Source organism: Furipterus horrens, unplaced genomic scaffold (assembly GCF_987537825.1).
Source record: "Furipterus horrens unplaced genomic scaffold, mFurHor1.1.pri manual_scaffold_3, whole genome shotgun sequence".
NCBI lineage: Eukaryota > Metazoa > Chordata > Mammalia > Chiroptera > Furipteridae > Furipterus > Furipterus horrens.
In genome coordinates, this window is record NW_028327173.1 from 123,688,197 (window position 1) to 123,704,454 (window position 16,258).

General features: G+C 36.9%; 1 protein-coding gene across 2 annotated transcripts in view; it reads left to right on the plus strand.

Moving 5' to 3' along the window:
* SLC25A21 (solute carrier family 25 member 21) overlaps window positions 1-16,258 on the plus strand; it is a 476,684-nt gene that overhangs the window by 259,122 nt on the left and 201,304 nt on the right. For both annotated transcript variants that reach the window (XM_090270126.1, XM_090270125.1), the window contains exon 2: window positions 10,880-10,928. In XM_090270126.1, coding sequence (XP_090126252.1) covers window positions 10,880-10,928 — 49 coding nt within the window. The remainder of the gene's footprint in view (window positions 1-10,879; window positions 10,929-16,258) is intronic.

The following is a 16,258-nucleotide window of genomic DNA, read 5'->3' on the forward strand; positions in this document are numbered from 1 at the left end:
AGTAATTTAAGAATATTAACTGAACTCAAACATTATTTGGATATGTTTCTATAAGTAGTAATATATGCAATGCAATTATAACTAAATGTTTTATGAAATTCATCTGCCTTTGGGTTTATATAATGTCCAAATATTGTTTTCTGGTCACTTTAGTATCCAAGTATTGTTTTTTAGCCAACACTTATTTTACATGAAGTTCAATCCATTTCACTTTTGCAAGTTTTTCGTGTGGAAATACTTAGTAGAAATCCTGTGTGATTAAACTGTATGGATGCCTACATAACTGGAAGAGGAGTCCCTGAAACTGAGTCGACTTTCTTTTTTTCCTCCTTAGCCAGACCTGGATAAAGAGTGTAGCACGTGGCATTCACCTGAAACACTTGTCTGAGTGAGCTGGAGTTCACAGGAGCATGGCACAGAGCCTGGTGTGGAATGAACAGTTCAAAAATAAGAATTTATATGGCTATGGTCCTAGGTTATTCAGCAAATATAAAATTAAAAGCTCATACCTAAAGGCAATTATTAAAGCATTGTGATTAATTCAACAGGAACCTTGGCTATATATTAATTAAGGCAATGGTGACAAATATTTTGAAAGTCATAAGTCTTTTACTTTATCAAGATGAATAATATTATTGCAAGAAATAATATAACTAGAAGATGGTAAACCACATTATAATTTTATCCCAATTTTTCTTTATTGGTAATTGGTGTTAGTGACTTATAGAAAAGAAAGAACTAGGTACATGTGACCTAAAAATCTGGATTCCTCCCCTAGCAAGATGCTATGTATTTGCCTAAGGCCTTCTTCTTGTCTCTGGACTTCTGTCCAATGACTAAGTATAAAGCTGGCTTTGTGGCCACATTTCATCTCTTCTCTTAAGGGTCTCACACCCTTAAAAAAAGGGCAGGGGGAAGAATCTGGAAATTAAAAACTCTCCTTATACTACTGTACTTTTAAAACATTTGAACCTACTGAGCTAGGCAATAGACTTTGTGGTTAGATTTGGGCAGTGTTGTGCTAGTCAATGTTCAGCAAGTGGCTCTCTGGAAGACAAACAAAAACTCTGATATATAGCCTCTGCCATTTTCCGTAGTGTAAATACTCCCACCATGGGCAGTTTCAAGCTACTCACATGATGCCCCAAATACAAAGTTGGGAAGAGAGGCATACCATCTCACCTATAAGAGACAGTTCCTGTACATAATTGGAGGGGTGACAGGGAGGGATGGAGTTCTGTTCCTGACTCGCATGAAAAATCAAAGGCTCCTTTTTCCTAAGCAATTCAATAAAAGAAGAAAGGAAGGCCAAATATATTGTAGAAGTTATCAGACTTGCCAAGAGACTAGAACTTAATTATTTCAACCACTTAAAAAAAGGATTAGTATGTAAAATGATAGAGGTGCTAATTATTTTTACAATTGCAGCTACAGAGTGGGGCAAAAGTAGGTTTTCAGTTCTTTGTAGGGAAAATAATACAATAATTAATAAATAATAATATAAGATTAAACTGTTTTATGTACTGACAATTATAAACCTGACTTTGCTCCATGCTCTATATTACAATATGTAAGTGCATCAAATTAATATGTTGTGTACCTTAACTTTTCATAATGTTATATGTCAAAGCAGTATGGAGTTTTCTTAAAAAATTAAAAATGGAGCTGCCTTTTGACCCAGCGATCCCACTTTTTGGAATTTATCCAAAGGAACCTGAGACACTAATTAGAAAGAACATAAGCACCCCTATGTTCATTGTGTTATTTACAATTGCCAGGGTCTGGAAACAGCCCAAGTGCCAATCAGTAGATGAGTAGATGAAAAAGCTGTGGTACCTTTACACAATGGAATACTACTGGTCCATAAAAAAGAAGGAACTTTTACCTCTTGTGACAGCATGAATGGACCTGGAGATTATTATGCTAACTGAAACAAGCCAGTCAGAGAAAGACAAGTATTACATGGTTTCACTATATGTAGAACCTAATGAACAAAATAAACTGGCAAACCAAATAGACACAGAGGCATGGACATAGGGAACAGACTGACAGCTGTCAGAGAGGAGAAGGGGAGGTGGGGACTAAATGAGAGAAAGGGAAGGGATCAGCCAAAGAACACCTGTGCGTAACCCATAGACACAACAGCAGTGTGGTGAAGGCCAGAGGGAAGCAAGGGCAGGGGGTGGGGGTAGGCGGGTAGGGCTGGGTGGAGGAAGGCAAAGGGCTAGGGGCAGGGGGGGTGAAAGAATGGGGACATCTGTAATAGTATCAATAATAAAAATAAAGAAAAAAGAACTCTTGAGACAGATCAAAATGTTTTTATCTTCCTTGTTTATAGCGAACAAAAAGAAAGCAGAATGTCCAGAATGGGTACATCTCCAGTAGAGTAGAAAGAGTGTCTGGGTATTTGTCAGGCTTCCCTCCCCTTGTCCCACAGAGTTCAGACCTCTTTTTCCTCTGTCCTACATTTGCATAATCTTCCCATTTCAAATGTTGGTCAGCTTGAACATTCTTTTTGCTTTAGATAAGCAAAAGACAACACAACCTTTTCCTGTTTTTATATTTATTATGTACACATGTAATCTATAAAACAAGTGATATCTATTTTTCTTTTTTATTCTAATTTCCTTTACTCTGAAGACATTTTATATACTTCTAAAGGTGTTTTATTATTTACCAGTCTGATTCATAGCTTATTTTTCCCCTGATGTTTCTCTTTGCATTACTGATTGTGTTAAAGCCCATATATACTGGTTAACTTCCCATAAAAGGTCAACACATCTCAAAATGGGGCCGTTTACCTAAGTGCACTTGGAGCTTGCTTGGGGCCTTATATGGAGTTTAATAAAAAATAAAAATGAAAGAATAACTCCCATTAAATTAAAATGCCAAACAATAATTCTTAAAGATATTACATTGAGCTGAAGTTGAGTAAAAAACGAATGTAAAAATTTTATATAACAAGTGAGATTTTCATTAGTTTAATAATTTTCAACCTTTTTGTCTTTGCATTTAGAGTTTTAATATTTTAGAAACTTGCCCTGGCTGGTGTGGCTCAGGGGATTGAGCACCGGCCTGCAAACCAAGAGGTTGCCGGTTTGATTCCCAGTCAGGGCACATGCCTGGGTTGTGGGCTAGGTACCCAGTTGGGGGCACGTGAGAGGCAACCACACATTGATATTTCTCTCCCCTGTCTTTCTTCCTCCCTTCCCCTCTCTCTAAAAATAAATAAAATCTTTAAAAACTATAATTTAGGAACTCACTTATTTTTACTCTGCATCCACTTTTCTCCCTCCCTTGTACATGTTCTACCTACCATTATTTCTAGACCATAATGTATGCATATGTTTATGCCTCTGAAATATATTTTCCTAAATTCTAAGGCAATTAGATAATAAACTCTGTGAGAGGAAGGACGCACTGAGGAGCTCACCGCACTCCCTTTAGATATGTACTAACAGCTGTTGCTTAGTGTTAGTTCTGTTAGAAAAATACATACTAATAATAAATGGCTATGAAAGTATTTGAAGGCTGTGACTTGCCCAAGAGCATAACTTCTAACAACATCTTTCAAACCTGCCAAATCACATTGCCTATTTAGCCAATTCCATGTGCATAATATTAATTTACTGTGCCACAAGGTAGTGCGCCTTAATTGTTATTGGGGGAAAGCATAATATATTTGATTTCCCTTTATGAGTCTCACATTGCTTATAATTCAATAGGGCTACCACATTTTCTGGGCAGGCTATCAAATAGGATGTTGTAATGATTTGCTTGACTAGCAGAGTAGATGAAAAAATATCAGTTCTGTCTGTAGCTGTTCTATTTTTGAATTTCAAATTTACAGAGTTTGAAACCGTTTATTCCTCTGTGGTTCTCTTTTAAACAATAAAAAAGATTCTTTTATATTTTAAAGAATTAAACATGTCTAACAAAATCATTTAAGGTAATGGCTAGAACAGTGTGAATTTCAAGAACAATAGAGGAGTCTTAGATTTCATTTGAAAATGCCCAGGAAGGGGCTGTAGTACACTGCAGAGATTTTTTGGCTTGACAGAAGTGTGGCATAAGTTTTGCCTGTAACACATCTTGTGGATGCTTAAATGTTTTGCTTCTCTGTCTGCACCATATTCTTTTGCAGTTCATGGAAATATTAAGATGTCTTCTGCTTTGTAAAATGTAAAAAGGCCCTGACAAGGTAGCTCAAAACTATCTTAGGATTATATCTGTTCTTTTTAGAGAATAGATATGGACTAAGAACCTATCAGTAGACTGACTTCCTATTTAAACACTGTCATGGATTCCTTGAATGGCTAGGTCCCCTTTCTATAAACTAAGTTCATCAGACTTCAGCTTCTATATACCACTGAAAAGGAATCTCATCGTTGTTGTAGGTTTATTCTTTTATATAATTCAGTTTCTTTTTTTAACAAATACTTATTGAGCCACTGCTATGTATCAGTCATGTTTTGAGTACATAGTGCTTATTGGGGAAAAGTACAAAGATCTCTGCCCTGGTGAAGCTTATGTCCTACTGAAGGAAATAGGAATCAATAAACATAATTAATAAGTAAATAATGGAGTGTGTTACAAGTTGATAAATACTGTAGAAAAGGAAATAACAGAGAAGCATGAAGAGTTTTATCAGTGCTGGGGTAAGGAGGGACAGGCTTCCATGCTAAGCTAGCATGGTCAGAGTTACTCACTGACCAGGTGAAGGAAGTTGGTCAAGCAGAGTCGAGGGGAAGAGCATTCCAGGCAGAGGAAATGGCTAGTACAAAGGCTGAAAGCTGGCAAGTTTGGGAAACAGTGAAGAGGCCAGTGTGGCCGGAATAGAATGAGTGAATGGGAGAGTAGGGAGAGAGTTGGTGAGAGGAGTGATGCAGTGTGTCTTTTCTCTGAGTGAAATGGGGCAGCATTGCTGACCAGAGGAAGGACATGAAATGACTTACACTTGTAAAGGATTGCTCCGGCTACAGGGCAAGAACAGATGGAAAGTGTCAAAGGTGAAAGAAGGGAGACCTGTTAATGGGGTGCTGCACTGATTCAGCAGAGAAATGATGTTCCTTGGATGGAGGGGGGCGAGCAGCAGTGGAGGAAGTGAGAAATGGCAGAAGTCTGGACATATTTTAAAGTAATGGGATTTTCAGATAAATTGGAAGAGGGTTTTGAGAGAAAGAAGAATCCACGATGATTATAAGGTTGAACGGGTAGGTTTTTATATGTATATATGTATGTATGTATGTATGTATATATTTTTTATTTGGGGTGGAGGGAGGAGGGTCAGGCTCCAATCTTAGAAATATGTATTTTGAGATAGATATTAAATATCCAAGCAGAGATGTCAAATAAGCAATAGGGTGTTTAACTATAGACTTTAAAAGAAAAGTCTGGATTGGAAATGTAAATTGGCATGTTGTTAGCATATAGGTGGTAATTAAAACCATGGATTGGGATGACCAAAAAAGCAAGTGTGGATAGAAAACTTCTTGAGTGCATTTCATGTATTTGACATTATTTACTCAGTGAGCCTATGAAGTTAAATATTCCCTTTTCTTAAAGAGCTAGTGGTTTGTATTTGACCTCATGTTTTCACAAATCTAAAAGATGTCATTCACACAGGCTACAATGTCTGGAGATATATATATATATGCTGTTCTTGATATAATATAATTGGTTATATAAAATACAAAATAGTAATTGTTACATAATGAAATTGTAGAGAAAGGAACAGTGAATTGACATAGTGATAAGAGGGCAGAGTAAATTTAGAATACTCTGTTCTCAAATAATATATCTTAGATCACATTAATGTATAATAACATTTAAATAGTTAAAATTAAGATTAAATTTTAGTTGAGAATCACTTGACACTATTCTTTAATAATCTATGTTCAAGTCAACTTTCCGACACCGAGCTTGTCTTCCACATTCTCCCATTCTATGGCTAAAAAGGTTTCTGAAGCCCATTGCAACACTGTTCCTGGGTGAAGGGCAGGGGCAGAGCAGAAAGGAAGGCACAGGAATGAACCCGTTCTTGGTTTCTGTACTTTAGGATTCCAGGAGGAGTGAGCAGGTATGGGGTGTGTCCCGTAGTCAGTCAGCCCACCAGTGTGGTAGTGCACTCTCCACTGTCTCTTTTCTATGGCCCAGGTGGTAAAGGGATGGATAAAAAGATGAGTCTCCTTATTTATGTTGTAAACATTTTAACTCTCCAAAATAAGAGCGATCCTATCTTTTCTGGGAAAGGATGCCTTTAATGTGGTTTTCTACTCCCAGGTCTAAAGAAAAAGGATATTGTTGAGTTATGAGATGTGTACCAGTGGTTATTGACAAAGTAGGTGAATACTATAGAAACTGCTTCCTGGTGAGGTTCATATTCATATTTACATATGACATATATTTTCAAATGGTCTTTACCTCATATAAATCAACACTGTGACTTGGTACAAGCAATCTCAATTATAAGGAAAACCCAGGCAACAGATGAATTAAAATATTACTTAAACATTTAAAAATATTTGTCCATATATTCTGTTACGAATTTTATCAGAATAATCACACAGTTCCTTGAAGACAGTTGACAATTTAGTATAAAAGTCAATAGTAATGTAAGACTAGAATGGATATAGAGTATAAATAGCAACACTTCATACTGTAAATAGCAACACTGAATCACTGGGCCTGAAACATAGTTTTATGCATGTTTCTATTTTGTGCTCAACATCTTCCCTTTACATAGAAGGCCATTCCCAATGTGACACATCTGTGTTCATATTTGCAATTGTTCAGCCGTGCAGGTGCCCTTAATACTGCATCAGGGTGTGTCCCCAGCACCTAACACTGTACTCTTGCTCGAACGCCGCTCGCAGAATCGTTTGGCAATCCATTAGGTGCTGACTGATTAGTTGCTTTTTCAGATACTAATTATATTTCAAGTCTGTATTTTCAGTTCAATCACTTTCTGTGCTATATTTCATATAATTTTTACCAAGTTTCCTCTGTCCTTAGTTGCTTATTAGTATAATGTTCAAACTAATTAAGTAAATGCAGAATAAATAGCTGCCAGTTCAGTTTATCTTGAGAATCAGCTGACATAATGGTATGCGCAATAACCCAAATCAGCATCGATTTATGTATACAACAAATCTTTATTGTGCTTACTGAATGCCAGCCATTGTGTAAAGTGATGGGGCTACAAAGGGGAATTGAGGCAGGTGGAGTCTCTAACCTCATGGAGCTTTCAGACAAGAAAACTGTTACAGTGACATCTAATAACCCAAGTTCAGGGTACTATAGGAGCACATCAAAGGGTTTCTATTAACAGTTAGAATTAAGTTCTGGTACAAATGGCAGAAACCCACATAGTAGTTTAAAGGAAATAGATATTTTTCTTCATCATGACCATCTGGAGGTAGACAGACCAGAATACCACTATGTCAGGGATTACTTCTACCTTGTTGTTGTGCTGTCTGTGCCCTCCATGCCCAAGGTCACCTCATTGTCTAGAATGCCTACTGTAACTCTAGGACCACATTCCACCAGCAGGAAGATGGAAACGGGAGGGGGACCAGGCTCCCCACCTTTACAAGACTTCCCAGAAGTTGCTGAAACCACTTTCACTTACATTCCATTGGCCAGACTTGACCACATAGTAATGCCTAGCAATTAAGGAGTCTCGTAAATGCAATATTTATTATGGGCAGACAGAAAGAAACGAGGATGAGTACTAGGGATAAGCTAACAGCCTCTGCCCCAGTATTTCTAAGAAAATCATTGCCCAAATTGAGAACTCATGATAAGTATGATTCTCAGAAGTGTATGTGTGTGTCCTCATAGAAGGACAACATTCCAGAGAAAAGGAAAAGCACAGGGAATTGAACACTGAGAAGAAACTTTTCTTCACCAATCACAACTGATCATTGTATCATCATGTTTGTACTGTTCTTAGGAAAAGAGATGTGATTCAGAGGAAGGGGAGGGAGTTGATGTTTAGTGCAGGTTTGTGCTTAAACAGGCCAGGAGACCTTCTGAGAAGAGACAGAGACTGGGGGAAAATTTGTGACAGAGAGGTGTTAATCCTTTCCCTGAAATGTTGGCTCAGGTGAAGGCATGTACTTGAGCCAATTCAAAGAAAGGAGCATTCAGGGATTATCCCAAGGTTCAGGCTCAGTCCCACCCAATTTATGGGCCCACCCATGCCATTAACAGCATCTTTCCCATATGAATGTCTGGGTTTGGCTTATGCATCACAACTTCCTAAATCCTTTCAAAACAAACAAACAAACAGCTGGCCAGAGTGAGCCCCCAGCCCCCGTACCTCTTTCTAAGTGCTCCTTGCACAACTTTTTAAGTGCTCCCTGGTCCTCCATGAAGGATGGAATATGGTGGTCAGTGGTCACAGTCAGCCCTTGCAGCTGACTGGCTTGAGTAAGCCACTCCTATTGACCTGCCAACAGCAATCAAGGCTCAACTACAAGAGGAAAATGTACTCAGCCCACATGAAGGGTGTACCTTGAGTACCAGCTTGGGTGATAGAGAAGGCTATGCTACTGGACCCTACAGAACACCTACTAGGCTACATTAGATCACACTACCAAGACAGGGTATCAGAGCAGCTCCACCTAATACATAGAAACAAACACAGGGAGGCTGACAAAATAAAGAGACAAAGAAATGTGCCCAAATGAAAGAACAGATCAAAACTCCAGAAAAAAAGAACTAACAAAAGGGAGATAAGCAATCTATCAGGTGAAGAGTTCAAAACGCTGATTGTAAGGATGCTTAAAGAACTTAGTGAGAACTTCAACAGCATGAAAAAGATCCAGTCAGAAAAAAAAGGATACACTAATTAAAATAAACAATTTACAGGAAACAACAATAGAGTGGATGAAGCCAAGAATCAAATCAATGATTTGGAACATAAGTAAACAAAAAACAACCAATCAGAGCAGTAAGAAGAAGAAAAAACCAGCAAAATGAGGATAGTATAAGTAGCCAGTGGGACAGTTTCAAGAGGTCCAACATTCGCATCATAACAGCGTCAGAAGAAAGAGCAAGAAATTGGAAATCTATTTGAAAATATAATGAAAGAAAACTTCCCTAATTTGGTGAAGTAACTAGACATGCAAGTCCAGGAAGAACAGAGAGTCCCAAATAAGATGGATACAAAGAGGCCCACTCCAAGACACATCATAATTAAAATGAAAAAGGTTAAAGATAAAGAGAGAATCTTAAAAGCAGCAAGAGAAAAGCAATTATTTACCTACTGGGAAATTTCCATAAGACTCTCAGCTGATTTCTCAAAAGAAACTTTGCAGGCTAGAAGGGATTGGCTTGAAATATTCAAAATCATGAAAACCAGGGACCTACAACCAAGATTGCTCTACCCAGCAGATATCATTTAGAATCGAAGGGCAGATAAAGAACTTCCTAGACAAGAGAAAACTAAAGGAGTTTATCATCACCAAACCATTATTGTATGAAATGTTAAAGGGATTTATTTAGGAAAAAGATCAAAACTATGAACAATAAAACAGCAATAAACACGTATCTATCAACAATTGAATCTAAAAATCACACTAAGCAAGCAAGAAGAACACAGACAGAATCATGGATACAGAGAGTGTTTTTGATGGTGACCATATGGGAGGGGGTTGTGGGGGAATGGGTGGAGATGTGAGAGGATTAAGAAGTACAAATAGCTAGTCACAGAATAGCCATGGGGATGTAAAGTACAGTATAGGAAGTGGAGTAGCCAAAGAACTTATACACACGAACTATGGAAATAAACAATGGTGTGGGGATTACCTGAGGAAGTAGGGTGTTCTGGGTGGAGGGAGTCAAAGGCAGAAACATGAGACAACTGTAATAGCATAACCAATAAAATATAATTTAAAAAAAGAAAAAAAGAAACTACCCACAAATACTGTTGGATGGCTTTAAGACAAATCAGTTAACACTATTAACTTTAGTTTGCTTATCTCCAAGTAGATGATATAGTACTGACCTTGGCCAGTAGTTTAACATATGAGGGATAATGTATGATAAATGACCACCACTGTGTAGGGATTGTGGGTAAGTAACTGTTATGATTATTATTACTATTCTTATCTACTTATACAGTAAGAAGGGGTTTTACAATGGATTTGCAAGAATCTGTGTGAATTCTTCCTCACTGAACAATGGTTAAGATCACAGGCTATGTGAGATTAAGACTACTTTCTAGCTATGAGATTTTAGATAATTTTATTGAACTTTGTGCACCTCAGTTATCTCAGCTGTAAAATGGGGATGATATTATTATCTATCACAATGAGCAGTGGGGATTAAATGAGATAAATTAAGTACTGCTTAGAACAATGCCTAGCATACAATAAACATCTAATACCTGTTCTCTATTAAGTTACCAATTGTCATCTTTATTTCATGAATACTGAAACTGAGGTTCACGATTTGCCATGTTAGTAGGTAGTGTAGGGGGTGCTCAAAGATCTTCTCACCCTTCTTTTCTTCCTTGTTTTCTTTCCTTCTTTTTTTCCTTCATATGTCTATTTATGGAACTGGATTGATCTATAATAATTCCTGCCTAGTTGGTTGGGGTTCAGGGTATCTGGTTCATTTTCATTTTCTTTTCCCTACAGCACCACCTCCCTGCTTGTGCCAGGACACCAATAAGTACTCACATGTCTTGTTTCTACTGCAATGAAGTCATTATACTTTTTTCTTTTGCCACTAGCCTATAACTATTAGCTTTCATGTCCAAAGTCCAAAGATTTTTTATTTGAATCTTCATACTTGAGAAATAAATAAGGTAAGGAAAGAAGAACCAGTGTTTACATAAGTGTTTATTAGACTTCTCTTTATCATCTTTCAGGTCTTGTAGAAATCTGCCTGATGCACCCCCTCGATGTGGTGAAAACCAGGTAAGGTTCTGCATGAACACGTTTTATTGACTTTGGCTGATATCCAAATTAAGATCTTTCAGAACACTAAGTGCTAGAACTTGTCCCAAGCTGGTAGCTTCTCCCAATAATGGCATTTATATTTACTTCTTAAAGAAAATAGTATTTGACAGATAAAATGTGAACAGTGAAAAGCATTTCTGGATTGAGGTCATCTGAAGGTATATAATATTATACTGCCTTCACATGCAGCCATGAGGTATGATTTGTAGCTAAACTGGTTAGGTGAGGTAAATTTATCAAGATGATGTAAAAACTAAACTTTACCCATTGAATTATTACAGCAGATTTTCATTTGGCATTGCATATAACAGATTGCTATTTAATAGTCAGCATTTTGGTGTGAGACTCCAAATTTTCATTTAAACTTCTAAACTAGTGCTTAACAAATTTATTCCCATAAGTGTTTGCCAATGTAAAACACCATATTTCCAGGAAAATGCATTTGCTGTTGGAGGTAGATACAAATAAGGGCAATGTGTTAAATCTATCTATCAAGAGAAAAAATCTTATGAATTTTAATGTGACCTGGAGCATTTTAACAAGTTAAACCTATGGCTGAATTGTTGAACTCTGTTTTTTCAAATTAGAAGCTCTGAGAATGTAGTGAAAGTTTCCATTTATTGTACTGTGTAAAACCCAGGCACACTCTACCTAGGCTGTAGCGTAATAGCAAAAATGCCATACAATTAAGGGGTCAAACAAACCCTACTGCCGCAATTAGGAAATACTAGTCTCTCTCTCTATCACGGTCCACTTTTCACGGCCTCACTGTATCGTGGGATTTTTAAAAATATATTTAATTATTTATCGCGGAATTTTCGCTATATCGCGGGATTTTGCAGCACTGTATACGTATGTTGTTAAAGTTACATAGGTTTAAGAGTGTAGGATAAATGAAAGGTTCCTACTTTGCGGGGGCATCTAGAATGTAATACCCGTGATAACTGAGGGAATACTGTACAGTAATCCCCTTTAGCCACAGTTCCTCTGAGGTTTCAGTTACTGATGGTCAACTGCAGTCTGAAAATATTAAATAGGAAATTCCAAAAGTAAACAATTTATAAACTTTAAATTGTGTGCCTTTCTGAATAACATGGTGAAATCTCACACTGTCCCACTTTGTTCTGCCCAGGACATGAATTCTTTCTTTGTCCAGCATGTCTACACTGTATGTGGAGTACAGTAAGGTATTTTGAGAGAGAAACCAAATTCACATAACTTTTATTATAGTATACTGTTATAATGGTTCTATTTTATTCTCAGCTATTGTTGTTAATCTATTATTATGCCTAATTTATAAGTTAAACTTTATCATAGGTAGGTATGTAAGAAATAAACATAGTATCTATAGTGTTTGGTACTGTCCATGGTTTTAGGCATTCACTGAAAGTCTTGGAATGTATCCCCCACAGATAAGGTGGGACTACTGTACTTGATGAGCTAGACTGGTCATTGAATGGACATGCTGCTAATTTACCTAAAGAGCAACAGAATCTTAGACTGGTTGCTGAAAGCAAGGGAAGGTGACTATGGCGTGCATATCATATTACATTTCATTTTTTTTATTTTTTATTTTTTATTGTATTTTTCCATTACCATTCAGTCTATTTATACCCCCCACAATCACCACACTGTTTGTTCTCTATGTCCACAAGTCCTTTTTCCCTTTTGCTCAATCCCTCCAGCCCCTAACCTTCACCTCCTGGCCCAGTTGTCATTCTGCTCTCTATCTGTGAGTCTGTCTCTATTTTGCATGTTATTCAGCTTGTTCATTAGATTCCACATGTGAGTGAAATCGTATGGTATTTGTCTTGCTCTGACTGGCTTATTTCCCTTAGCATAATTTTCTCCAGGTCCATCCATACTGTTGCAAAAGGTATACATTTCTTCTTTTTTATGGCTGAGTAGTATTCCATTGTGCAAATGTCCCATAGTTGTTTTATCCCCTCATCTACTAATGGACACTTGGGCTGCTTCCATATCTTGGCATTGTAAATAATGCTGCAATGAACATAGGGGTGCTTATGTTCTTTTGAATTAGTGTTTTGGGTTCCTTTGAATGTATTTCCAGAAGTAGGATCACTGAGTCAAAAGGCAGATTTATTTTAATTTTTTTGAGCTATCTTGTATTGCTTCCTATAGTGACTGCACTAGTCTGCATTCCCACCAACAGTGAAAAAGGGTTCCCCTTTCTCCACATCCTCACCAGCACTTGTTTGTTGACTTATTGATGATAGTCATTCTGATAGGTATGAAATTATATCTATTTTCTCTGATGATTATTGACATTGAGCATCTTTTAATATGTCTATTGGCCATCTGTATGTCCTCTTTGAAGAAGTGTCCATTAGGTTATTTGCCCATTTTATAATTGGGATCTTTGGTTTTTTGGTGTTGAGTTTTGTAAGTACTTTATAAATTTTGGTTATTAACCACTTATCAGATGTCTTGATGAACATGTTCTCCCATTCTGTGGGTTGTCTTTTTATTTTGTTGATGTTTTCCTTTGCTGTGCAAAAATGTTTTCGTTTGATGTAGTCCCATTTTTTTCTTTTGTTTCCCTTGCCTGGGGAGATATATCTGATAAAATATTGCTATGATCTATGTCCAAGATTTTGCTGCCTAAATTTTCGTCTAGGATTTTTATGGTTTCAGGTCTTACATTTCAGTCTTTAACCCATTTTAAGTTTATTTTTGTGTGTGGTATAAGAAAGTGGTCTGGTCTCATTTTCTGCACATATCTGTCCAATTTTCCCAGCATCATTTATTGAATAAACTATCTTTAGCCCATTGTATATGCTCACTTCCTGTGTCAAATATCAACTATAAAAGTGTGGATTTATTTCTGGGCTCTCTATTCTGTTCCATTGATCTATGTGTCTGTTTTTACACCAGTACCATGCTGTTTTGATTACTGTGGCTTATCATATAGTTTGATATTAAGTAGCATGATTCCTCCAACTTTGTTCTTCTTTCTCAGGATTGCTGTTGCTATGGAGGGCCTTTTGTGATTCCATATAAATATTTGAAATATTTGTTCTAGTTGTATGAAATATGTCCTTGGAATCTTGGTAGGAATTGCATTGAATCTATAGATTGCTTGAGTAGTATGGACATTTTAATGATGTTAATTCTTCCTATCCATGAACATAGTATGTGCTTCCACTTATTTGTATTTTATTTCATTTCTTTCTTTAGTGTCTTATAATTTTTGGAGCACAGGTCTTTTACATCTTTGGTTAGGTTCACTTCTAGGTATTTATTATTTTTGTAGTAATTGTGAATGGGATTGTTTTCTTAATTTCCCTTCCTGTTAGTTCATTATTGGCATATAAAAATGCAAGTGATTTCCAGATATTAATTTTGTATCTTGCTACTTTGCTGAATTCATTTATATTACATTTCTAATAGAGGTAGAAAAGATGAGAATATGACCTCTGTCTTTTATAGAGCTCAGGCTCTATAAAGAAGTACCACAGACTGGGTGGCTTAATCAACAGACATTTATTTCTTACAGTTCTAGAGGCTGGGAAATCCAAGATCAAGGTACCAGTCAGTTTGGTTCTTGGTGTGGGCTCTTTTCCGTGTAGACAGTCACCTTGCTGTATCCTCACATGGCAAAGAGAGGGTGCTCTGATGTATCTTCTTTTCCTTATAAGGGCACTAATCCCATCTTAGGGGCTCTACCCTCATGATCTTATCTAAACCTGATTACATTTCCAAAGTCCCACCTGCAAATAACATACATTGTGGGTTAAGACTTCAAAATGTGAATTTGGGGGCTTGCAAACATTTCATCCATAACAGCCCCAAGTCACCAAACTCCAAATGAGAAAGAACAAAACCAGAACTTAGATTTAAATATAAAATGTGTGCACTCCCTGGACTATCTTTGTATAGGGTTCAGAAACAAAAAGCAAAATTCACTGGCATTTCCTTCTTAGATTTCATATTAACCTTCTTTGAAAAGCCAGAATATTTTTGCTATCTTGCTGAGAAATGAAAGTATAACTTAAAGGCAATTGCCTAAACTTATGAAATGAGCACAGAGGAGAAACAAGAATGGTTTAAACAAGATATCTTATTGAAATTATGGTTATTCGGTCACTCAATCTTTCATTCATCCACTCAACAAACATGTATTGTGTATCTAGTCTGTGTGGGTTTCAGGCTAGCTTTGCCATCAAAAACATCACAATCTAACAAGCTAATAAGAATCTCGTCACAATGAATTTCAAAAACTATTGAAGGAGAAGGAAACTGGATACTGGATGATATTTGACCTGCATAATAATAAAAAAGCATATTGAATAAAACCCCACAATCATAGAGTAAACTAAAGGCCCAGAGCATGTGCAACTAACTTTGCAACAGATGTAGAATATGCAAGATGGGTAGCACTTATTACTGGGCACTAACCCACAGGTAATAGTGATTAGACAGAACAGGCTAAATAATGCTAACCTCTTTTCACTATTATATGGTTGAAGACATAACTACATTTCTAAGTTATATAAACTAACCTGTAAGAGATAATATATGAAACTACATAGCATTAGTTATTTGAGCAGGTCACTTTTCTAAATCACACCCAAAGACACTGGATTCTAAGTTATTGCAGACATTGTCCAAGTGGGACATGGTACACACCAGGCCAAACCCTACTTGCTTTACAGGGTTTTTTGTGAGCTGTTTTTACCTCTTCTTAGACATTATTACTTGAAGAGTGATTCACTTAATTAACCTGAATATAGAAATGACTAATTTTCCACCATATCTCACGCTGGAGTATGGCAAAAATAAATGTGTTTACTTCTTAAAGACTAGTCTTTTCTTTGGGGGATCTATTTGTGCATAATCCTTTTCTTTGTTGAATGACTGATAAGATTCTAAATATGTTTCCAAATTCTTCCTTAACGGGGATTTTTTTTTTTTTTCATTATTTTTTTTCACTCCATAAATGATTGTTTCTGTTACCCGAGGCTGGATGAATAAAGGAAAACAGTGATGTTGTTACCAGAAGCCAGGGGGCCAGAGTTACCTAGTAGAAGCTACAACCATATAGCAAATCTGTCTAGTGATAGCTGGAGGCCCAGAGGAGCACCCACCACTGCCTAAAATTCACTACCTGAGGCAGACAAGGAGGAAGAGAAATACTCTGGCCTCTTCTTTTCCACACTCCTCAGCCTACCATCAGTGCCTCTGTATCTGAATGCATCAAAGCCTGGGATGCCCAGCCTAGCAGAGGGCAGACCCTCTGCATAATAGAGCAGAAAAAAAACAAAGGA